Source organism: Felis catus, chromosome D4, assembly GCF_018350175.1.
Source record: "Felis catus isolate Fca126 chromosome D4, F.catus_Fca126_mat1.0, whole genome shotgun sequence".
Classification (NCBI taxonomy): domain Eukaryota; kingdom Metazoa; phylum Chordata; class Mammalia; order Carnivora; family Felidae; genus Felis; species Felis catus.
In genome coordinates, this window is record NC_058380.1 from 44199341 (window position 1) to 44225267 (window position 25927).

General features: G+C 41.1%; 1 protein-coding gene across 7 annotated transcripts in view; it reads right to left on the bottom strand.

The window, feature by feature from the left end:
• Window positions 1-1929: 1929 nt before the first annotated feature.
• The window catches only part of SLC24A2 (solute carrier family 24 member 2), a 251515-nt gene continuing 227517 nt past the window's right edge, over window positions 1930-25927 (bottom strand). For 3 of the 7 annotated variants that reach the window (XM_045043949.1, XM_045043951.1, XM_045043950.1), the window contains exons 9-11: window positions 22241-22330; window positions 15667-15833; window positions 13787-14567 (exon numbers count right to left, since the gene is read on the bottom strand). In XM_045043949.1, coding sequence (XP_044899884.1) covers window positions 14294-14567; window positions 15667-15833; window positions 22241-22330 — 531 coding nt within the window. In that variant the 3' untranslated portion in view covers window positions 13787-14293. Of the gene's footprint in view, window positions 11487-13786; window positions 14568-15666; window positions 15834-22240; window positions 22331-25927 lie in introns of those variants that run through there. The other 4 variants (XM_023242348.2, XM_023242350.2, XM_045043952.1 and 1 more) reach the window with 3 other exon arrangements.

The window sequence follows — 25927 nt, forward strand, 5'->3', positions numbered from 1 at the left end:
GCTTGAGAGCACAAATTTGGGTAATAGAAGGATTCAGATTCATTTTAATATTCTGACACCCACTGTATGACCTTGGACATGTTATTAACTATTTTGGGCCTCATACTTCTATCTGTAAAATGGGAATAATAGTGGAACCCAACCCAATGAGTTGTTAGGAGGATTAACTGGAATGTTGTATACAAAGCATTTAGCATTAGTGCAGACACATCCATTGTTAACAAAATGTTTGGATTTGATGTCAGAATAGACAAGAAAGTTATGAACAGAATGCAGAATCCAATTAAGCAATAGAATAGTTGAATATAATCCAAGGTATAGAAATCCAATATAATCCAAAGGTATAGAAAAACTGGCTGTAACTCAGGTGGGGCTACAAAAGTCACTTATTAAAACGAGGATACAGAGATGCAGAGCCTGCTTGGGATTCTCTCTCTCTCTCTCTCTCTCTCTCTCTCTCTCCCTCTGTGTCTGCTGTTCCCTGACTCATGCTCTCTCTCTCTCTCTCCCTCCCCGAATAAATAAATAAATAAATAAATAAATAACATCTTTAAAAAAATAAAAAAAAGTAATGGTAATGATGTTCTTTGATTGCAAAGTTAAACTCCAGCTGAAAGTCTTGGGCTTGGTGAGGAACGGGCTCTCCATGGACATGAAACAGAATTTGACTCAAAGTCTGAGTGCTACATGATTACCACTGGCTCCAGAAGAACCATCTAGTATGTAGGGATCATGTGTCATGTTCCGAGGTCCACTCTCTAAATGATAAATAATGCTATTGTGACCCAGGCTCAGTCACCTTATCTTGCCAGAGATGGTAGTTCTGCTTATTAGCTGGGTGACTTTTTAAAGCCTGGGAAGGTGACATTAAAATACAGAGATAATAAAGTAAATCAAATTGAGAGCAGTAATATTTTGGTGTGGTTTAGGAATGAGTTTTATAAGCATTGGTATTTATATAGATTTTTAAATTTTTTTAATGTTTATTTATTTTGAGAGAGAGAGCGAGCGAGCACATGTGCAAGCCAGGGAGGGGCAAAAAGAGAGGGAGAGAGAGAATCCCAAGCAGGCTCTCCACTGTCAGTGCAGAGCCAACTTGGGGCTCAAAGTCATGAACCCCAAGATCGTGACCTGAGCTGAAATCAAGAGCTGGCTGCTTAACCAACTCAGACACCCAGGCGCCCCTAATCATTGGGATATTTTGTATGTATTTGTTTTAAGATGTTTTAAATAAACCTGGCATATCAGATAATCAGATTTATATCTAATTTATATTAGACTTATGATATTAAAGGTATAGATTTTTACTGTTTGTAAATAGTATTTAAATGTATAAGAAAACCTGGTTTATAATATTTCATTTGTTTGATATATTAGATTAATAACAGTTGCTGAAGTGCATAGTAAGGCTTTGTTTCTTAAGTTTGTAAGTCTGTCAGGCTTTTGGAGTGTTTGAGAAAATTCGGTATGTTAAATGTACAACATTTTAAAAATGCCTGAGGGAATTTAATTCATAAGTGAGGTCAACTCTTTAGCATTTACTCTTTTAAACTTATCAGTTAATGGAGTATAATCAAAACAGTGTGAATTCTTATTTTTATATAAAATATTAGATTTATAACATGCTTCCAAATTGAACTTAAAGACTTAGAGAACACTAGGCTTTTAAATTTACAATTTCAATATGTTGGATTAATAAAAATCCAATTGTTAGAATAGTCTTTTCAGTGTACAAGGTTCGGTCAGATATGTGAAAGCTCAAATGACACCTGTAAGCTTTCAGTAAGTGGTAGTTATAATGAACGGTAGGTTCCGCTTGCCTTTTGTTCCTTTGAACCCCTGCAGTGAAACTTCTATGGCTACGTATCTGTTTCTTGAGACCCTAGGGTCCTGATTAGCCGAACGTAAGGATTATTCCAAAAACGACACTTTTGCTTGAGTCAATAATTTTATTACTATTATTTTTCCACACCGAGGAGACTTACTTACATAAAGTGATACCCTAGGAGTTGATTACCAGTAGTAGAAGCACGAAGATGTGGGAAGTGTAACATGAACACAGAGAAGAAACACCCTTTATCAAGTGAAGTTCATGTGACAGAAACACATTGCTCCAAACAGCCTATGTACAAATAAATATAGCTTTCCGTCTATGTACAGACATATCCACAGAGAATACACTGACGCAAAATCTCCATATATCTCGTCATCCAGCGAAAATTGCGCTTAATAAACAAAACACACAGAAAGTGCCGAAAATAATTTGGAAGTACAACAGTGGGTTTCTTGTTGGGGTAAAGACAGGGGATAAAACGCTTCTTTAAAACGGAGGCAAACAAAGGAAGCAGGAGATGACATCTATCCCTAAAAAGATCCTTTACAAAAATGGCATTCCGGTACTTTTAATGTAACCTGTCCAAAAAACAGTTTATGTGTTCTAGGGAAGATGTTGGGGTCAGCATCGACCACGTTTCCTCTGTTTTACCACTGTGCAAAGAACAAAAGTATAATTGATCTTTCCTTCAGTGCAGGCAGCAACTTCACCAATCCAGAAAGGTAGCTTTTGCTACTCTTAATTTCTTCTGGTTCTTTGAGACTGCAGATTGCTAGGAGACAGAGGCTCTTGCTTCTGGAGTTTTTTCAAACCCGAGAAACCTGGGCTAGACGCAGGGTACAAATATGGACTTTGTGTGCAGGGTTCAACAAGGCTATCTGTCAACAGAGCCTCTCTCTTCTGGTTGGAGTATCTGCCCTTTGAAGAAACTCCTGCGACCACAAAACAGTTCCTGACAAGAAGATCATTGGCTCCAGGGCTAGGTACTTGATCTTAGGGCAGATGGTCATTTAAGCATTAACTTGATGGGGTAGTTCAATTCAATAGACACATTTACTCTATATTGACAACTTAGGTTACTCAGGGTGAGTATTTCTTGGCCACTGAGTGCTTTTTAAGTCATTCTTTTAGCTTTCACTCAAATTACATGGAAAGTTGTGATGAAGTGAGATATTAGTTTTTAGTTGTGGGGACTTTTGGGTACATAAGTAAATGGTCTACCATACGGCTCAAAACTTGTGTATTTTAGAGGAATGGGAATGCATGATGAAGTCTGTTATTTTATATGTCCTCCCAAGGAAGGTTGATAACTTAGGCATAATAAATTATTGACAAGTTGTGTATCTATATTAGCCATTTTTATAAGGGAACTTCTTAGGTCCATCCTATATTTATACAAAAACTCAAACAAACTTTAAATTTCCCAGGTATATATTTGCTAATTATCCATTTCACTCTTCATGTGGGTGAACCTTGCTTTACATAACAAATGGATTCCTGAAAAATAATAAATCTATAATTTAAAAAGAGAAACACTTTCAATATAGTCTCAGCACTTGCTATTTAAAGAAACTGTAACAAGCTACTTCCAAGATGAAGAATGCTGTTGTGAAATGAATAATCTCTTTTGTTTGCAAAGTTTCGTTAAAGTGCACACCTAAAATTTATCAGATTAGGATTGTCTAGAGCAATAATTGTATGCAATAAAAAATAGAACAGATAAACTCCAATTTACAACAAACGATACAAAACAGGAATGACTCATGACTGCTTATTGATTGACCATATTCAGAAGCCCTGAATATATGTATTATTGGTATTTTATGGCTTTAATTAAGACAGTTGTCTCTTATGAAGTACTATAAAGTGCAATATTAAAAAATTAAAAACCCAAAAGGCATCCATCGTCCTTCAGTTTTATCCTGATGAGAAGAGTTGGAGATTCGTTTAATTAAATGGCAAGGAATTATCTATCCTTAATTCATGCATGTCATTTTATCCTTAAAATTATTCAATTCAGGGATTCAGGCTTAACTCATTCCTGTGTATGTGCATGTGACATGATTTTAAAAATTAGTATTCCCTTTCGGTTAGTGTGTTGAGTGTTTTAGAGAACTGTCAGTCCCAAGGCCTTAGATACTTACGGATCCATTATAAAGGAAAATGCAACCCAACCCTGTAAGTGAGAATGCAGAGGCAACTGCCCATCTTTTGGTGAACTGTAGCCCTTTTCCTGGGCCGGGACCCAACCAACAGCCACACAATTCTGATCCAACCTCACACACAAGGAAGGAAATGCACTGCAGTACGGGGTGATCAGAGGAGGTCCAACCATTTCTCCTGTTTCCTATTTGAGTGAAAAAGTGAATTCCTTTTGGTAAATCGATGCAGGTAGAGATTCTGAATGATCTCCAGTGGTGTCTCCCCCCACCCTGAGTTCTTTGTGAGTGTGGAATTATGACTTTAAAGGTGAGGCTCACGAGTGACCTCACCAGGCCTCATGATAATGCCGCACCCAGTGTTCACGCTTTTCTGGACACTGGACAAATGCCTGCTAGTGCCTGTGGTATCAAGGCCTACTGGTGCTCTTAAGGTATTTCTGTGACTCTGCTCTCTTATGGCTGTGAATTCTGTTCACATTTTAGTAGCAATCAGGAGGGATTCCCCCCACCCACCAAGAAGTCATCAATTACACAACACAAACTGTTTGGGGGCAGGGGTCCAGCATTTTTGGATATTCACATTTATGAGGAGATGGAGAAAACGGTCCTTAGAGTTGCGCCAAGTGCAAGCAAACTGGGGAGCTTGGTGGTAAGGGGAGGGAGTGCTGCGTCGAACCTGGACTTGAAAACCGGAAGTTGTGTTAGGAACAGACATAGACTCAACCAGGCCAAGTGGAGAGCGGGTCGCAGTAGGAATGATGGCTATTCAAATGCATTGGGGCAGGCTGAGAAATGCACTGGCTTCATCTAAATGTCTTGGAGAAAAGATACAGAAGTGATAGAGAACACGAGATCAATGTGAATTAGCAATGAAATATGACTTTCTCAAAGTAAGAGTAACAGAGGGTCCACAAAAAGGGAGTGAAGCATTAGGTTTGAGACTGTAATTCAGCCCTGTTCAGACCTACTTGTGTCATGATTAGTCATAGGTTCTATAATTTAGGAGCAAAATAAAGCATTTACAAAGGCTTCATAGGGAAGAAGTGTAAGAGGTTTAGGAAATTAGGACTCTGACATAAAACTCTAAAAATACTTTCGATGAAAACAGATAAAGGGTCACATAGTGGAGACTCCCAACTATGTCAGGGGTACACAGTGAAGAATGCCCAGATGCAGTTCCTTTCTGCCCCAGAGAAAAGACATAGGTTAACCCTAGCCTAACCAGTTGATGACTTAACCTGCTGGTTGTTAATGTTAACAGTTGATGAAACCTGTTTCCACCAGAAACTTTGATGCTAGGACCCCTCTCCTATGAAAGAACTGTCCTTTTAGCTAGGGTGATAGGTTGGACAAACTCTCTTAACAGAATTAAATCTTTGGCAAACTCAATGTGTATTCCACGGAACTCTTTCAGACTTAGGTATTTATGTGTTTTAAAAAAATTCTTTAAGGTTTTCCAGTCTGTCAACCAATCATTTCGTGAAAGTTCTTTGGCTTAATTTGGTGGTTCCGCACAGTCTCCTTTGTACACTAATTTGAACATCGTTGTCTCTAATTGTAGGCTCATTTTTGTCTCTAAAAGCCTGGCTGACTTGAGGGTTCACTTGTTGTTTCTAGGTCTTTCTTTTCTTTCTTTTTTTTTCTAGAGAAAACTTTCACTCGTCAGATGAAAGACCACTGTGGAGTTCAGGTGATTCTGAGCAAGGCTGATGCCCTCTGGGTGAGGAAGGCATGTAAAATGGCAGCACAGACAGTGTTTGGAGGGCGGTGTCTGGGTGGAAAGATGTCTTACTTCCATACCAGATATGAGTGCACCTTTGATTTGTACAGATGCCTAAATTCTGCTTGTGATCACAGCCTATGCAGTTTCAAAACTCCCTGTTGCAACAAACACTTTGGTGTTGTAATGATAAGTAATAGAGTTTAGCTGGTGGTGAGGGTGTTTTATTGCTTTTCTTGTTTGCTACATAGTTCAAAGAATATGGAGCTGTGAAATTAAAAAAGAGACCCAAAGAGATAGAGGCAAGGAGCTAAGCTTAAATAGACAGTGGAGCAGGGGCACATTACCAACACCTTCTTGAGAAAATATTTTTTATCTGGGACTCTATGCAGATTCTTGTAATTGGCTGGAAAAAGCCTGAAATTTATGATTTTATTTTTATTTAAAGTTTATTTTACTTATTTTGAGAGAGAGAGCAAGTGGGGTAGAGGCAGAGACAGAGGGAGACAGAGAATCCCAGGCAGGCTGTGTGCCATTAGCACAGAGTCCGATATGGGATTCGAACTCACAAATGTGGGATCATGACCTGAGCCAAAGTTGGATGCTTAACCGACTGAGCCACCCAGGCACCCCTGTAATTATTTTAAATTACATGGGGACATATATCAATGTGACACTCTTCTCTTGGGAATCGTAGTAAATTAATTTTTCCTCTCTTCCTTTTCCTTATGCTTCATTTTCGCACTGATTCTCTTTTAATGGCAGGCTCTTTCTTACTAATTAAAGACAATATCGCTGAGGGAGGTTCAGGAATTGAGGACGTGTCTTTTAAAAATACTAAGCCAGGTGGTTACGTTAGATCTGGCTTAGCGAGAAGGAGCATTAGCTTCTGTATCAAGCCTTCGGGAGATAGCTGATTTCCCCCAGAAATCACCCTGAGGACAGTTACCCTTTATTTCTTCTGGAATAGAGCTGCCACTTATAATATGGCCACTGAATTACTGGAGTAGCAACCTGCCCAGGTGCATCCTCATAATCTTGTGCGTGCATGTGTGCGCACATGTGTGTGTGTTGGTAGGTGTAGGGAAGAAAGCATCCCAAAGTTTCCTGAAATGCTTGCATTCAGATGGGTCATCAGACTCGTTGTGTGTTCCAACCCAGGAATTTCAGCTGAGCATTTAACGCAAGTCCCATCTCTCCAACTGCCTCTCTGGCCAGCAGCTCTCTATCTGTTGTCATTTCCTTGGCCAGCTCTCGGTTAAGGTGGTGTGGGAGGGGGGCTTCCCTTACAGCTCATCTCCCATCTCCCTGCTACAGAGGAGTGAAAGAGCTGTGAGCTTTGGTGGAGAGTTTGCCAACCCTCTCCCTGCCCAGGAATGGATGTACATTAATATTATCAAATGTCTCATCAGTGAGGCAGCTGTGTTTTGCTGAAAGGCCTCCAAACCACCTGATTCATGTCTTTCCTAGAAAATAAATTATAATGGCCCCTGTCAGGTGACACCTGTTAGAAGCCTTACAAAGCATTTTCCCTGAATATGAATCAGTCCCTGCCTCTTTTTATAATCTTCTGGGCAAGGCTCTAGCATAGGCTGCTGCATCTGCTAAATTGATAAACAGCCCTACCCCTTAGACTGTGCACATGGACTGTGTCTTCCCGATCTGTCACCGCTGGGCTTAGCTTAGGTCCTGGAGCACTGCATAAACACCATCTAATCTCCAGCTTCAATTCTTCAGGAGTTAGTCACGATCAGAGGGCAGCTGGATTTAGCACGGGCATTTCCAGATGCACTTTAGAAGGTTCTATCTGGGCATTCTCAGTTTGAGCCAGGTTGCTCTCCTGTGTAGGTGCTGCCAACAGCGACAGGGGAGGTGACAGCAAACAATACCTGCTTGGTTTGCTGTGGCTAAATGGAACCATTTTCGTACAGTTTGTTTATTTGTTTTTAAATGTTTATTTTTGAGGCAGCGTGCGTGCGAGTGCATGTGTGTGAGCGAGGGAGGGTTAGAGAGAGAGGGAGAGAGAATCCCAAGCAGGCTCTGGGCTGTCAGTGCTGAGCACAACACGGGGCTTGATCCCCAAAACCATGAGATCATGTCCTGAGCGGAAATCAAGAGTCAGATGCTTAACTTGACTGAGCCCCCCAGGTCCCCCAGCTTGCATATTTTGGATTGAGAAGTAAGAAGTTGGCTTTGGAATTTTTGATATTACTTTATATACCTTGCTACAAGAAAGTAAAGAAAATCTAGGGTCTAAGTTTTTCTGTTGTGTATTCTTTGCCTCTACATCAGCATGAGGGGTATGTATGGCTGGCCATTTCCATAGGCTGTATATAACTGTATACTCTTGAGGTGGGAAAATATATGGGAAGGGAGCGTATGTGTAGGTTCGCATGTACACGTGCACAGAACAAGTCTTACAAGATCAGGAAGAAATGTTCCCTTTGGGTGTTGGTGTGTGTGACTTTCCTTTTCCTTCACTATGACAAACTTGATGTGCCCTGCTTTTGAATCCTGAAGGTGACTGGGTCAGAGGCTGATGATGTAAATGACGACGTGACTGTGTACGTATAGATGTGGCGTAAAGACGTATTTATAGAAGTATATGCACAGACATGCAGGGGAAGTGTTGGAGGTGACCTGCTCAGGAAAGTTCTTTCTCATAATTACGTTAGTGGTTTGATTGTTTTTAAAGACTCACTGCTGCATTCTATACACTGCTCTCTGGATTTGCCCTGGCCCAACACATCACCCCACAGACACATGCTTGGGTCAGGCAGTGGCAGGGGAAGGGTGCCTGCACACCAGCCAGCCAGGGAACACTGCTTGTTGTACATTGTGCTCAGTGCATGCCACAGGGGTGGGAATGGGCTGGGAAGCATGGTCTTTTCAAGTGCAACTTCTCATCAATGACTACAACACCTCCTCTGGAATGGAGCCCCATACAAGTAAAATGCTCTGTGGCTGCCTGGATGGGTCTTCACTGTGAGCTGGGAATGAATGGGAGGGAGTGAGGGGGCAGGGGACATTAGTAAGTGCCGGCCAAGAACAGGGCCGTGGTGGGTCTCCCTTGTCCTTTTTGGTTTCACATAGTTTATGTGCAGTTGAGTTACAGTCCCCTACTCAAACCTTCTTTTGAATAACAGACCAGCCAATAAAACGTAACTCACGCAAGGACCCAGTTTGCTCCCCTTCAACTAATGCACAGGGAAACCAACCACAGTTTTGAACAAGAAGTTCACTCACCCATTCTCTTTCACCCTAAGGAAATAGCACAAATTCTTGCCTCAATACAACATCCTGCCCTTGATGAAGGAGACGCAGGTTTTTCTGACACAACTGAACACCTGACTTGGCAAAGTTGGAGAGACTCGAAGTCTCGCCTCCTGTGTGGCAGCCATCTTGATTTCTTGTTCTTCCCACGTGAGCCTCCACTCAGAAGTGCTTTTCGCTTGGGGGCGAAGAGCAATGAGGGACACTGCCTGTTACTGCCACGCTCTGTGGAGTGAGCTGGGGTTCTGTGGAAGGAATACTGAGCCTGATCTGGGGCTGTCAGGTCTCCCTTCCTCTCTATTTGGTTGTGAGTTCTGCATCCTGTCTCCCTGTGTTAGGAGGTATGTGCTCACGACAGGATCATAGCAGGTATCAGGGACACGGTAAACCGGAGACAAGAACACATGTCGTGTGTAGTGTGTCCCAGCTGAGATGGAAGGTGGGTACAGAATAATGGGCCATCCTCTACTTCCTTTTTCAACTGATTATAAGGAAAGCATGACTTGGAGACATGAAAATCTATATTTTCTCATCGATTTCAGTTTGCCTTTTCTTCCCCCTGACGGTTTTATTTTCTATTGACACAGAGCTGAGAAATCATACAAGGTATCAAACAGAATTTGGGGGCATGGAGTGAACGAAATGAAAATGTCGCGTGAATGCTGGCAAAATCAGGAGATCAAAACCTTGGGGTGACTGGCTTGAGGCCAGCGTGAAGACGTCTTCGGTGGACTCTCTAAGCCAGCAAGAGTCCCACGTAGGGTCTCGATGGAGGGAGAAACGCAGGTTTTGCCTGGGCTCTGCCCACCCCCTCATCCTGGCACCGCTAAACATAGGCCTCAGAAACCTTCCTCAGCGCACGGGGTGCACAGATGCCTTTCCAAACATCTCTAAGCTGCCTCAACCCAAGCACTATAGATTAGATTGTTTATTTCTATTGCAGGAATAATAATTTCTTTAGACACTGAAGCCCTTTGTGAACCGCACTGGAAGATGCTTTAAAGAACCATGCCCTTATATTCCCATTAGGTGGCAAGTTCCATTGAGCCCCTCTACTGGATGATATTTCTTATCACCTGTCCCAGGCTCTCTTGGCGGGCATTTTGATGATGTATGAGCCCTTAGCATCAAAATACACCTAAATGACAATCACAGTTAAATCTGCCCCCTCCCTTTTGATGATAATGGGACATGCATTAGAACAATATAGGTTCAGTTTATATAGTCTCGTTGTCCTAGGAGAGCACTAATTTGGTTTGCAGTTACATTTTCTACTTGCATGCTGGGGCAATATATATAAACAAATCCAAAAAACCCCAACCCTGGTAACCTCTCCCCTGCCTCCAAAGCAATATCCACCCAGTCTGGGTTTTACCTCTGTCTGTCCCAAGTGGCCCCATGGGTTTTGGTCAGCGTGTCCAGCAGGGGTGGGCAAATAGTCTTCACTGTTTGGCTGGTGGGAATGTTTTGGAAGTCTCAGCTCAGGGTCCCTACAGACCCTCTCCACCAAGCCCTCCTTCCTGCAACATATTCCTCTAAAACATCCACGTTGCCCGGCAGGATCCCAATAAGTCCAAGGTAGGCTGAAGGTCACAGCAATGATTCTATTAGTTTACCTCTTGTACTTAAGAGGTAAAGCTCAGACTGAAGGTTGATGTCCCTCTTCAAATAGGTGTTATAAATATACTAGAGCTATCCCTGAAAAGATGCATTTGTATTTATATATATATATATATGTGATGATTTTATATATATATATATATATATAAAATTTATATATATATATATATAAAATTTTTATTTCTTTGTGTTTGTATACAGGTATGTATGACTCTATAGGTATGAAAGGAGAGGTATAATACAGGAGCAGGCGGGGGTATGTTCATGTGCATCTATTTATAATTTGTATATTTTGTATGTGTATATAGAGAGAGCCTCTGTCATTGTTTGCATCATTACAATGAATGTACCTCCGACCAGCGAGGAGTACCTGTCAGTGGTGAATCGGAGAGAAGCCCCAAAATGGACGGTTCTTGCGTGGAGCTGTTTCAGTAGGCAAGGTTGGCAGCAGCTCGTGAAATGAGTGGGCCCAGCGTAAATCCATCCATCCTCAAATCCGCTAGGGAGGGACGCTCTGAAAGGCCCACGGCTGTGTGCCAGCTGCCTCTTCTGGAGAGGTCAAGGAGCCTAGAACCCAGGGCAGGGAGGGGCCATCCACGCTGTTGGTTCAGGATATGGCTTTTCCTACTAGATGGAAACAGGGCACACAAGAATTCTGTCTTCTAGGAGGACGCTGACCACCAGGAACACAAAGTAGAGGCCGAACATGATGAAGCCCAGCACTTTGTTCATCCGCCATTTGCAGAGGGCAATGGAGAGGATGACGAAGAGCAGCATGATGAAGAGGAGGACAATGGCACAGAAGAGGCCATTGCTGCTGACAGCCACTGGTTGGAACCTGTGAATGATGGTATATAGGAGCCAGGGCAGTGGAAGCCTGTGAGGAAAGACGGGGGTAGCAGTCAGACACGCTGAAGAAGGCACAGGACACAGCATCAGCTTCCTGGAATCCATAATCTGAAAAAGGTGTCTTTTTGGGTTCACTATGCCTTGTGTGCGGTTGGCCCAGGAAATCACATAAGGAAGTCACGTGAACTTCAGAAACCTGTATCTACTTCCTTACTGAATTAGGGAGAAGAGGGAATTTGTTCTATAGCTGAGTAAGCTCGGAGCTGTGACCACTGCGGGTGATTTCTGGATGTGATCTGAAATAACTGGGTGTTTCTTTCCTAGTTAGATTCAAATTGCTCTCAGCCCCCGAAAAGGTGGACTGGAAGATCTGTACAGGGCAGGAGAAGGAAAATACAAATGGAGAAAAGGCATAGACATCAGTGGTGAAAATGGCAACATTATTTTTAGGAATGGAGACAGAGAATAGCACTGACTCAACTGATCTAACGCAAGTGAAAAATGATACATGATACAATATAGCTGTCTGAGGTTTATTCTGGAAAAGATGGGACAACCGTTTCACTAAGAAGTGGTCTTCCTGAAATATTTGAGGAAGACGGTTTCTTACATTTGTGATGTGATTTTTAATAAGCTGTTTTCTCCCTTTGCATTTGACTTTTAACAATCTGGTAACATCTTTTGTTTTCTATCCAGAGTGGCAACTCTGGAAGACATCAGAAAAGCTAATGGCCAGGTGCATCCCTGAGAGTGAGTTAGGACTCTGAGCAAGAGAAAAATGGCTGAAAACATGGGACTCATGTTGCCTGGGCCTCTCCAGGTGGCCGAATGAGACGCAGTTTTATCCATTGAGCCTAATGATGGAACGTTGGCTGGGGAAACAAGGACCCAGCCACCCAGCTGGGTGAGGCTGCTGCAGAGCCTTAGCCTTTGGCTAAGGGAGATTCAGTTTTGGCCTGACCTCAGGGATATGGAAGAAGAGGTGAAACACAACGTTCTCCAAAAGAAAAGAAGATATCTTGAGAGAAATAATGAGATGAAAGGGGTAGTGAGTTTACACATCTGGTCTCCTCAGTTGGAGAGAGCATGTGAAGGCAGAGCCCACGAGTTGTGTAACTTTGAATACCCAGGGCCTGGCGCACGCAGGCCCCCATCTGGGTACATATGTTAACCTGGGCCAAGGTCAAGTGATCGATACAGCCTCCCCACAGTAGTCAGTACAGGTGGTTTGCCCACTACACCCTGGTTTGGAGGTGCTCACTTTACGGAGATGTCAGAAGGGGAGGGGCTCCACAGGCCAGCTCAGGGAACATGGTGCAGTTCCAGCTTTCGGCAGGAGGGGGCAGCCCTGGCATCCTCCCGTCAGTGATGGAAAGTCGGGAAAAGTGGGAGTGTGTGTGTGTGTGTTGGGTGGAGTGCTCAAAAATGAAAACCCCCACTAGGAATTTGTCCTGGGGAGCGTTTCTTCCACCCCTGCATTCTCTTAGGAAGAAAAAGACCAAAGCCATCGTATTCTTATTAAGCGAGACATGCACACATACAAACCCAGTTCCCGTGAAGTTGTGCTTGATGGCACTACAAATAGGTAGAAGTCCTTTGTAGTAAAAAATTACATTTTGTTCATGCCTTTTGACCTATAGATTCTATCGCCAGGGATCAAGCATAAGAAATATTTGAAAGGCGGATATAACTTCATGCAGAAAAATGATCATTTCAGTGTTGTTTTGAGGAGTGAAAAATTTAATCTCCAATAACAAGAAACTAGTTAAGTAGCGAACTATTAAGCCAAGTTAATGTTATGTAGCCATTAAAAATCATACGCTTATAATGATGTAGGCAAATACTCATGATTCTACGCTTAAAATGAAGGATGCACATAAAAATGGCAATGCATTTTCAGCAATGTAAACTATATATGAACTAAAGCAGGGTGGTGAATGATCATTGATTTTTATTTATGCTCTATATGTATTTACTCAGTCCTTTACCATGAGTGTATATTAATATTATAAGCATAGAGAAAATGCCAATAAGACTATGAAATACCTTTTATATTCAATACATTGCTAACAAGTTCATAAATTGGTATAAAGTCTTGAGAAAGGACTTTTTTAAAAATATACATCAACAGCCATTAAAATGCTCATAATCTTTAATTCATTAATATTTCTTGAAGGAGTTTATCCTAATAAAAATAGCTAAAAGATATTTTCCACATAAAGGTCTTCATGGAAACACCCATCATAGCAGAAAATTGGAAAAAACAAAAAAATAATGGCTAAACTGAAAACCAACAAGATGAAATATTGTGAAGTGATAAAATGTTATTTATGAGGGTTATAAAAGAACCTAGAAAAATAGCTGATTTACTAATTGAATAATAGATGCCTACTTTGTGCCAGGCATAAACGGCTTTGAAATAGAAAAGCAAAAGCCCTCCAAAAGGACAAAACTGAATACTGACTTGGAAAACTTTGTGAAATATTTGGAAGAGAACATACAAAAATTAAATGTCGCTTCTGGGTAGTAGGGTTAGGGGGTATCTTGCAACCTTCATCTAACCTGTTACTATATATCCAATTTAAGAACAGTGAACAAAAAACATCTTGCAATTCCCTAGACTACTTATTTTTCAAAAACATGACAAAAACGTCCTATAAGTTTTCCCTACTTGTAAGATTTTCTCCCTTTGTACTATAGCACATCTTATCTTCCTTCTTAGAAGAGACTGACCAAGAAAACTAGTCTAAATGTGTAAGCAGTGGAACTAAGAAACACTTTCTACTAGAGACGCCCTTCCTTTAAAACATACACCTTTATTCGTCACACATTCATTCATTCAGTCTGCAAACGTCTGTCAAGGCACCATCGTGCATTAGGCATCGTATTAGGCTCTGGGGAGCTGTTGCTCTTGAGCAGTTCACAGTCTAGTGGGCAGACTGATAAACGTGACCACGACAAGAGTACGATGTTCAGAGAGTACACAGGAGCAGGAGCCCCCTGGTCAGGCCCAAGGGAATGAGGAAAGCTGAGATTTGAGTTGACATTGGTAGGATAAGTTGGAGTTTTCCAGGCAGACAAGCAGGGACGAATCTCATGTGAGAGGGGCCTGCAAAGGAAGGAAATAATGGCAGCAGAGGGCACCTTTGGAATTCAAAGGTGGTTAAGACAGGGGGAGCTCAGGGCAGGGTTTAATGCAGACAGTGTTGGGGCTGAGAGACACATTGTCCAAATCCCAGCTGTCTCACTTACCAGCTTTGGGAACTCTGTGCTTTTCAGCTGCCTGGCCTGAAAAATGGGGGATCATCATGCATATGTCACAGGATCATTGTCTGGCTTAAGTGGATAAAAATGTACTTACAGTGCACAAAGTAGACACTGAGTGAAAAACACGGGTAATGCAAAGATACAAGAGGGAACGATATTCAAGACGTTCAAGGAAACAGCAGATCCATTTTAGTGAGTTTCTAAATTCAAGTGTCAAGAGCCCAGTTCTGGGAACAGAAGGAAAACACCCCAACGTCTTACCTTCTCAGGGGTTCTCTCTCATTCAGGGTTATGCATCAGACTACTTTTACTTCTGACAAGTTACATGACATGACAGAGATAAGAGCATCCCACCCCAATCTGATCCGCGTTAGAGATTATTCATATTGGGAACTACCATTTGCTTAACCGTAAGAACAGATCTCATCTTCTGACTTTCAAAAAACTTAGAATATCTTTATCAGCAGCATACATAAATGATAACGCCAAACCTGCCAGCATTTTCCAAAGAAGGAGATGGGGTATTTTTGCTTGTTCCAATCTGTTTTATAATCCAAATCTCATCCGAGCCTGGTGGGGACTTTAATTAGAATTAGGATATGGGAAAAAATGTAGTAAAACTGTCTCCATCATACCTGAATGCTGAATATTCATAACTTGTAGCCAACGCCGTTATATAAGCAAAATTCTTAAAGTATTCCTTACAACATCCACTTTGTACCTGGCGTGTGTTTCTGCCTATCTAGGGATAACTTATTCTTCATTAAGGTCTCTGAAAATTGAAAATGGAGTTAGTGAACTTGAATGGTACTCCCATTACTTTCTACTGGTATTGGTGAGTTTTGGGCTCAAAGATCCCGGTTTTATCTCCACAGCCTCTCAGAGAACAAAGACAGCAATAGAGCTGGTGTGTGCACCTTCATAAAACTATCTCTACTCACCCTACAGTGATGTCAAAAATGTTGCTTCCAACAGAGCTGGACACAGCCATGTCCCCAAGCCCCTTCCGGGCCACTATGACACTGGTGATAAGATCAGGGATGGAGGTTCCAGCAGCCAAGATGGTCAGGCCCATAATCTCTTCACTAATGCCAATTGTCTCTCCAACCTAAATGTAATGGCAGGGACACATGTGAGTGTCTGAAGTCACCAAACCATCAAACCCACATTTCAGTGCAACTCCCTTCTGATGAATTCCTATCCATGCTGTGTAGAGTGATGAGATGATAAAAAAGAGTAAGCCACAATCACTGCCATAGAGGAGTTCACATTTTAATCATATTTAGACCCAAGAGATCAGGAATTTTCGCACCAGGGTTAAACAGATAATCTCAAGAAAGAGCTATAGAGGGCTTGAGTGCAGTCATTATATGGTATCTACTAATTCTGTGCAAGGGAGGCAGAAGAGAGTTATAAAAGCCAACTGGCCATTGGCTCCAGAGGCCAGGGGCCGACAATGGTACCAAATCCTGTAGCGATTTGCCTTTGGATTAACAACTGAAGGTTAAGGACTGACATCCAGGGTTCCCATTTTTCTTTGACATCTCCTACTGTCTGTAATCCACTCTTGAACACTTTCAGACTATTACTTCCATGGGAAACTTGATTTGGGGTGTTTTGGGGCTTGGTAACACACAACTGTAAATCAGGAAGGCAACTGTGGAGAAACCATCAGTTATAGAATCAGAAGTCCAAGACCCGGCTCTGGCATTTGTTAAGAATTTAACCCATCATTAACTTAACCAATTGTATAATGTCTTCAATCCTTGCTTTCTCACGCTTAAAGCGGGGATGATAGTACCTACCTTACAAAGTGGTTGGGAGGACTAAGTGATCATTTGTGGAAAATCCCTTTGCAAATAGTACATCATTACTGAAAAATGATGGGGGATGGTTATTATGTTTTATTTTGGTCTTTGCCTTTTAACACTGATAAAGTCTATTTTGGACAGTTGGTCTAGTCTCAGATGGAGGCTCCTACATCCTCTTGAGCAAATTTTTTTTGTCTTCCCGGGACTTTTAAAAGCTCTATATATTTTCTGGAGTTGGTGAACTGCAGTTCTGAAAACTTTTAAGATAGTGCCTTCAGTTTGGTTTTCAATGGCCTACTCTATGACATTCATCATTTTTTGAAAAAAATGCAGAAGGCCAGAGTAGCATGCAAGAATAAGGGTTTTTAGGGAATAGAATAAATTCATTTATTTCTTTAAAACAATTTTTTTTAATATTTATTATTTATTTTTGAGAGAGAGGAAAAGACAGAGCACGAGCAGGGGAGGGGCAGAGAGAGAGGGAGACACAGAATCTGAAGCAGGCTCCAGGCTGTCAGCACAGAGCGTGACGTGGGGCTCAAACTCATGAACTTTGAGATCATGACCTGAGCGGAAGTTGGACGTTTAACTGACTGAACCACCCAGGTGACCCTTTCTTTCTTTTTTAAAAGTTTTATTCAAATAATCTCTACATCCAACATGGGGCTTGAACTCATGACCCCGAGATCAAGGGTTGCATACTCTTTTGACTGAGCTAGCCAGGCGCCCCTAGGATATACTCATTTCAAAATACCTTTTGTGATTTGTAAGTAATAGCTTAGTTTCCATGAACTTAAAAGCATAGTTGGGAGCTATTTTTGTTTTGGTGGTCACGCCTGCTCTAGAGCCTGGCTAGCTGAACTAGTTTATCCTGACCTCACAGAGCAAAGATTCACTGCTCTCCATCAGAAAGGAGGTTCCATGCAAGCAGAATTCCTACTTTGATCACTACGGTCTCCTTAATCCACAGAACATAGCCTGTATTTAGTAGTCTCTCAATACCTATTTGCTGAATAAATAAATCCATCTACGTACTTTGGTGATTTCCCTAGCGTGTTTTCTGCTGATCCTCCTAGAAAAAAATTAAATAAGAGTTCTACACAGGAGTGCCCTATTTGAGCAAAACTCTCCTTGCTGACCTATTTTTTGAGTTAGATCTTGAGTGAAACATTTTCAAAGACTGTGAAGATGCTGAGTCAATGGTAGTCACCCCCAATAAACAGGGTGATTCTCTGAGAGAGTTCTAAAGCAGTGGCTATTTTAAAGCAACGTTTATGTTTGAGGTTTGAATGACTCCACGGGCAGAAAAAATGCAGAAACTGCAGAGGGGTGGTATGGTAGTGTGGTTAAGAGTGATGGCTTGGATGGATAGAGGGACACATGGGTGCAAATCCTAGCCTGCCGCTCCTAGTACGTGGTAGCCAACTTTCCTGAGCCTCGGTTTTTCTCACGTGTAGAATGGGGATTATAACATCCAACCCTCAGAGTCGTTGTGATGATTATATGTGATGATGCATACAGAGCAAATGGCAAGGGTCAGGTATCAAGTAAATATTCAGTAACTATCAGCTATGATAACTCAGGCACTACTCCTCTCCCTTTCCAACTTATCAGCCTGCAGCCATTGGGCTCTGGCTCTGGGCTCTTCAGACAGAAGCTGGTTTAGTAGGCATCAGTCCATAATGTGGGAAATCATGAGAATAATGAAGACTTTTTACTGTACGTCACACTCTTGATGAATCTGCATGGCTGTAGAAACACTTTTGCTGTCTGACAACGCGTCTTCATAGGCACATTTTAAGAACATTTCACTGACTTTGGTTTTCCATGAGCAAGAGGCAGGATGATAGGTGCGGCGCGTAGATGGGACAGCACTGATCAAATTGGCATCATCAGAGAAGTTTAGAGCTAGAAAGGACATCAGCAATCTCTTGGGAATTCCTTTGTTTTCCAATTGAAATAAACGATGGGGCCACTCAGAATCCAAATCCAGTGCTGCTCTGAACATGGCATGATGTATAGTTCCTTATCTTGGTTTCAGGAGCCAATGTCACATTGGCTAAATGAGACACAGGGTAGTACTGACTCTTAGAATTAGCTTCTCCTATTAGATGCAGGATGGATTTTAACCACTTTTTCATCACTCAGGACATTTACTAATTTCAAGATACAAAAAGAATAAAAAGTAATGAAAACTAAGGGGAAATATACATAAAGCATTTAATGTAAGGGGCATTTATTTTTGGCCAAACAGTAGCTAAATAAAGATATTAAATAGCATTTATTGTTGGTAAGGCTGTGGATAACAAAATAGTTGAGCACCAAATGGTGTATTTGTTATCTTTATGGCTTTTATAGCTCAAAAAATTCTGTACAAACAGCAGAATTAGAGCCAAACTTCTTAGAACAGAATGTGCTATTTTGATCAGATGTCTGGATGTCTTAAAAGAGAAAAGCATTTCTATAGGAGAAAAGACAGAGAAACTTCTCATTCATTACTAGAAAGTAAGGTTTCTCTTTATGCACTTTATATTTCTGGGCCCTTTGGGTAATGCTATTCTAGGCATTGTGTTTGCATTTTTCTACAAGAATGAAAAGGAAGCAAGAGTATGGAATTAAGATAATCATTAAAAAGTTAGAAAAAGATGAAATATCTAGAAAACAAGAGAAAATAAAAACCACTCTTTTATGAGTACATTAAAGAATGAAAATAGTTACAGAATGAAAAGCCATTACATGTTATAAATGGCAAAGAGTCCTTCTAGCCTGGAAATCTGGAGGCTGAGGCTCATCTTCTACAAAGATTTCTATGCAGTTTTGGTGGCAAATGACTTTCAAAGAATGTGGAAAATCATGACTTTGGGCCACGTAGAACTTCTCTGAGGATCAACAATGTTTTGGAAATATCCTGGAAGAATAATCTGAAGTCAAACATCATAAAATAACTAGGGTAGGAATAATATAAAATATCTTGTAGGAATAATAGTGGGTATATTAGCTGACATTTCCAGCACCTTTTTTTCAATGATGTTGTATGTACTTTTTTTTTTTTAAATTAAGGTGTAATTTACATATAGTAAAGTCTAATTTTACATTCAGTAAAACTCACCCTTTAAGAATAGTTCTGTGAGTTTTTTTTAAGTTTATTTATTTATTTTGAGAGAGAGTGCAGATGCGAGTGGGGGAGGGGTAGAGAGAGGGAGAGAATCCCAAGCAAGCTCTGTGCTGATAGCGGGAGTTGGAAGTCCTATTTCTCCACGTCCTCATCAACATATGTCTGTGTTTTTAATTATAGCCATCCTAATGATTGTGAAGTGGTATCTTGTGTTTATTTCTAGATAACTCTATTGAGATATAATTCACATAACTTAAAACTCATCTACTTAAAGTGTGTATTCAATATCCTAGTATATTTATAGACTTGAATAGCTATCACCATAATTTAAAATTAGAACTTTTTCATCATCCCAGGAAGAAACCCCGTACCCATTAGCGTACCCATTTCCCTCCAACCTCCCCAACCCTAGGCCACCATTAACTACTTTCTGTCTCTATAGATTTGCCTATTTCATATAAATGGAATTATGCAACATATGATCTTTTCATACATTATCATATAAATGGAATTATACAACACGTGCTCTTTTGTGACCATCGTTTTTCATTTAGCGTAATATTTTAGAGGTTCATTCACATGTGGCACGTATTAGTGCCTCATCCCTTTTTATTGTGGAATAGTGTTCTATTGTGTGGATAGGCCACATTTTTTGTATTCGTTCATCAGTTGATGGACATTTGGGTTGTTTCCACTTTTTGGCAATTATGAATAATGCTGTTGTAAACGTGTATGTAGATTTTTGTGTAGATGTTTTCATTTCTCTTGGGTACAGAGGGAGTGAAACCACTGGATCATATGATGACTGTATGTGTAACATTTTGTGGCCTGTCAAACTGTTTTCTAAAGTGGCTGCATTATTTTACATTCTTGCCATCAATATATAAGGGTCCCAATTTCTATACATCATCTCCAATACTTGTTATTATCTGTCTCTTTGATTATGTCTACCCTAGGTGAGAGTAAAGCGGCATCTCCTTGTGGTGTTGATTTGCATTTCCCTAATGAATAATGATGTCGAGCATGTTTTCTTATGCTTATTACCATTTGCATATCTTCTTTGATGAAATATCTTTCAAATGTTTTGACCATCTTAAACATTAGGATGCCTGTAGATGCTTGCCTTTCTTTCTTTTCTTTCTTTTTTTTTTTTAGTAGGCTCCATGCCCAATGTGGGGCTTGAACTCATGACCCTGAGATCAAGAGTTGTATGCTCTGCCAATGAGCCAGCCAGATGCCCCCTGACTTTCTATTATGGAGCTTTAAGAGATTTTTATATATCCTGGATACAAGTGCTTTATCAGATGTATATAATTTGTAAATATTTTCTCTCTGTCTGGGGTTTGTCTTTTAATTACTTAAGTGGTATTTTCTGAAAAGCATAAATTTTACTTTTGATGAAGTCTAACTAACTAGATTTTTCTTTTATGGATGTTTGAGCATTATATCACAGAACTCTTTGTCTAACCCATGGTCATGTAGATTTTCTGCTTTCTTCTAGACATTTGATAGTTTTGGCACTTGCACATAGAACGATGATCCGCTTTGAGTTAACTTTTGAGTACGGTGTGAGGTAAAGGTCTAAGCTCATTTATTCTGGCATATCAAAGAACAATTATTTTAGCACCATTTTTGATATATCCATGTATGTTCTCACGTTTCCTTATTTCAAATTGCTATATTTTATTTATGCTAACAAGTATAATAATTTTAAGACTGTATTAAACAAAGAATACAAGTGGGAAGTTTGAAATTTGTGTAGTTTATAATAGAGATTAAAAGCATGAGTTCTGGAGTGTCAGAGCCCTGGGTTATAATCTCAGTTCTGCTATTTACTACCTATATGATCCCGAGCTGTTTTCTTATTAGCTCTAAGCGTAACTCCTTGATCTACAAATGTGGATAATAATAGCATCTCCTTGATAGGATTTGTGCCTATGTACAGGGTGACTGTCAAGTCACAAGGATGAAGGGATGTGAATTATCCAGCATCTGGTACACGTTCAATCAACGTTTACCACTGTCATCTCTGAGAATGTAAAACTTTTGCATTTCATTCTTTCAGATGTGTGTGACAACAAACAATTCCTGAGCGTTTATTCTTGTGATGGGCACTATAACTGGTACGGGGTTAAAAGTGGTAAAAGCAAAATGCATCATCATTATAGTGAACAGAGGTTCAAGGAAGAGACCATTTTGTCTCCAGTTCTGTTCCTACAGCCAATCGGAAAGGCTGGTGAGAGCACGAGGTGAGTGGCTGCCCAAGAGGAAGTAAGCATCACGGAGTCAGGCAAAACCTGACATTCCTCCCAGACCTGGGTAAGCCTGGATTCAGGTTGCAGGGGGCAAGAAGAGATAGGGTGCCGTCTTCCACACGGCTGTCCAGGGTTCTGCTGATTTGACTCCATGCTACAGGAAAAGGCCAGGAGGGATGGGAAAGGTGAGTGGAGTAAAATTCTTTTAGTCCTGGAATATGTACCTTGTCAGACACAGTACGATTCTGACACTTTCCAAAAGCAAACACACTGATTAACCATTTGGCAACCACGAGAAGAACCAGGTGGATGAGTGTTACGATTAAGGTCTTACCTGGTGTGCCCACCACACCATCAAGTAAGAGAATACAGCAATCCAGGTGATGGAGCCGAAGAATGTGATGGGAAAGAACTTCCTTGATGACTGAAAGAGAACCAGGAAGAGGCGAGAGTGTCAGTGCCATGCAGTGAGGTGGATCTGGCAGACTAAAGCTAAGACCACCAATGCCAGCTACTCCTCCCTCATTCCCTCCCATCTTCACAGGCTTCGCAATCAAAAGGCCCTCCCTCCCAGCGTTTAGGCCGGGACACGAAGATTCTCTCTGAGGAATGTTGTTTGGAGCCAAATCATCAGCAAGCTAGTGCCTGAGATGGACGTCTCTCGAAAAGAATGTCTGTTCCTGCTGCTGGCTGCTCAGATGCCCCCCACCCCTGCCCTTTCCGTGGCCTGGTTTTAGTCTTGCCCTCAATCTCTTGACTACCCCATAGCCTTCCTTTCTCTCCTGCTCCCTTTTCTGTCTTCTGCTCAAGTTCATCAGAATCCACCAGTTGGTATTACTTCACCCCATGTATCCTAGCAATCCATTTGCCAGAAAACCTACGTGACTAATTGCTGTTAACAAGAAGGATCCAGAGATTCTAAAACAGGTTCCTCTTACAGTCCCATGAATTACTGGGAAAAGCCACAGAGAGGAAGCCATCATCATAGTTTCTATACATTCTTGATGACAGTCACCCTCCAGGATATTTGAACCACTCTTACAGACTGGAGTAATAGAGGCCCAGCACACTGCTGTCCACAGGGCTGGCAGAGTAGATGCTCCCGGGACATTTTCCCTCCTGTTTTCCACCCCTGACTGTACTATGTCCTTTTCTTCTTTGTTCACAGGCCTTTGTGCAATCTCAGGCTTAGAGTGTGAGCACTTTTTATTTTTATATTTTAAATTCGAGTGTAATTAACACACAGTATTATATTAGTTTCAGGTGTATAATATAATGCAATATAGTGATTCACCAATTCTGTACATTACTCAGTGCTCAGAGTGAGCATTTTTAGTTTTCTTAAAATATTAACCAAAATCAGATACTCAAAATGCAGTTTTTTTTTTTTTGTAACCTAATCCCACTACAGGGAGATCAAGGTTTACACTGGATTGTAGGGGAGTTTTGTTGATGGCTTTTTTCTTGCAAAACTGGGGCCCTTTAAAACACGCTCAGATAGCAGAATGCGCTCAGTCTCTCACCTATTACTGCCAAACGTGTTTTATTTCAAAGCTTTCCACTTTGAGAAACAATCTCATTTTTTTGCTTTGATAATGCCATCCAATTTTGTCCAGAGAAGTGAATCCTGGAGTTGACGTGGAAGAAAGCTATCTCAATTGTCTAAAGGGCTGACCTTGGGCAGTCACATAGAATACTTTCTGCCATGGCTTTTAAGAGCTTTATTAAAAGGAAAAGATAAACTTGTACATAGTAATCTCTCGAAGATCTATAATAATAATGGACATAGTCTCTATTGCCCCCAAAGAGGCTTATGTTCTCTTTACTAACTGCAAGTTTTCAATGTATGTTTTTATTATCATTCATACTGTTCTGTTAAATTTCATGACAACCATTTCTTTCTCTTAATGACTGCTGCCTTTTTGGGGCTATCTGCTAGTTTCAGTGTCTGGAAGACCAGTGGGCTTGATTAAATTGAGCTGTGGCCCCTCACCCCTTCCCTGTGTTAGAAGGAAAACATTTTGGCTAAAGACTCAGGCCCTTTCTGGGGACCTGAGCACCTTAATGGGTTATGGAAAGAAAAGTCATCAATTTTTCAAAATGGAGGTTGAGACATACTCTTCTGAGAGCAAATTCCTTTAAAGCTGAGCATTCAGCTGGGTTTTGGAGGCCAGACTCGCCGAGCCTCGGAATTGCCAGTGCTAAGAAATCAGTTTTCCCAGCCACAGAGTTTAGCTGCTTGGAGTTCCTGTTCTTTTCTTCTGGTCACAAGTCACTGTACTAGTATCCTGAGATGGTGGTTTCAGCTCCTAGGGTCAGGCTCTGTCACAGGGAAGGACAGGGCTTTTCTTGTGGTGTTGGGCCACCCATGTGATTGGAGCAGAAGCCAGTCTGTGAGCTTGATTCTGGACATCCTATAAGGCAATGGAGTACAATCTCCATACTTAAAAAAAATGTTTATTTATTTTTGATAGAGACAGAGAGAGAGAGAGAGAGGGAGAGAGAGAGAGGCAGAGAAAGAGGGAGACAGAGGATCAGAGCAAGGCTCCACACTGAGAGTGAAGAGCCCGACGTGGGGCTCGATCTCATAAACCATGAGATCATGATCTAAGCCGAAGTTGGACACTTAACTGACTGAGCCACCCAGGCACCCCATCATCTCCATACTTTATGGTATATGTACAGGAGATCTTGGGAGAGTCCTCATTTCACAGATTGCTCACTTTTTATGCTATCTCATTTATTAAGTATGTAATTATTATTTTATTTATTATACCTTTGCATGTCTGTTCATTTGATGTAATGTCACAAGTTAGAATCAAATTATTTGAACATACTTCTCATCTGAGAAATATCATCCCTGAACCATAGAACATTCCTAGTCAAAAGGTAGCAGCTAAGGAACCAGACTAAGGAGGTAAAGGAATTAGGTTCAAACCAACATACTAAAGAAAACCTTTCTCATTTAAAATTTGATGCTTATGGTCCTTGATCAAGAGGCCAATTTGTTTTTTTTTTTTTTTAATTTTTTTTTTTAATTTATTTTTGGGACAGAGAGAGACAGAGCATGAATGGGGGAGGGGCAGAGAGAGAGGGAGACACAGAATCGGAAACAGGCTCCAGGCTCCGAGCCATCAGCCCAGAGCCTGATGCGGGGCTCGAACTCACGGACCGCAAGATCGTGACCTGGCTGAAGTCGGACGCTTAACCGACTGCGCCACCCAGGCGCCCCAAGAGGCCAATTTGTAATTAATGGACATCTATATGTACCTAGTGTTTTATTAGGGGCTCACTGAAAATAAATTAAAAATAGTTTTTATTTGTAAGTTTCCATGTCTTCATCATAAACTAGGGGTAGGTAAAGGCCAGGTACCTACTCTGTATGCAAATCTTGAAATAGACCTGAAGTTCAAGCCTAGTCTGTCTGACTATAGCATGCCTTCCCAATATGTAGGTTATACCAACTTGTTCTTGAAGAAAAATAAGGCCAATAACGCTCAAAATATTCCCAGCTATAGACATGATGACGATCATCATAATACTAGCGTGTGCTCTGAATGTCAGAAAATATAAAGAGCTTCAGGGAGATATAGACTAGCATTCCAGCTGTATGGCCATCTGCCTCACCCAGCCTCCCATATTGTCTCTGATTTGGAAGCTTCAACCCTTTCATGCACCAGCAGTCTGGTTAAGTGTTTCCCAACTGTCAAGCTACCTTATAATTTCCAATCTCACAGCCCAGGTAATTCCTTCTTCTTTTATTTTTTCTGATCCACTCCCCTTATTTGGACTCAATGGTCTCATTCCAGACATCACTGCCTGGTAGCACTTGTGCAATTATTTAGTTACCAGTCTCACTGGAAGAAAGAAAATAGCCTTTGAAGCCAAGGTCTGACATGTCAATTTTTGGTTAGGAATGGTGGTTCATCCTAACATCTGCTGGGATGAACCTCATACTAATTAGCAAAAAGCAAATTGTGTCCATGTGCCGGCCATTTTGTTCCCAATGTAATGGTTTATG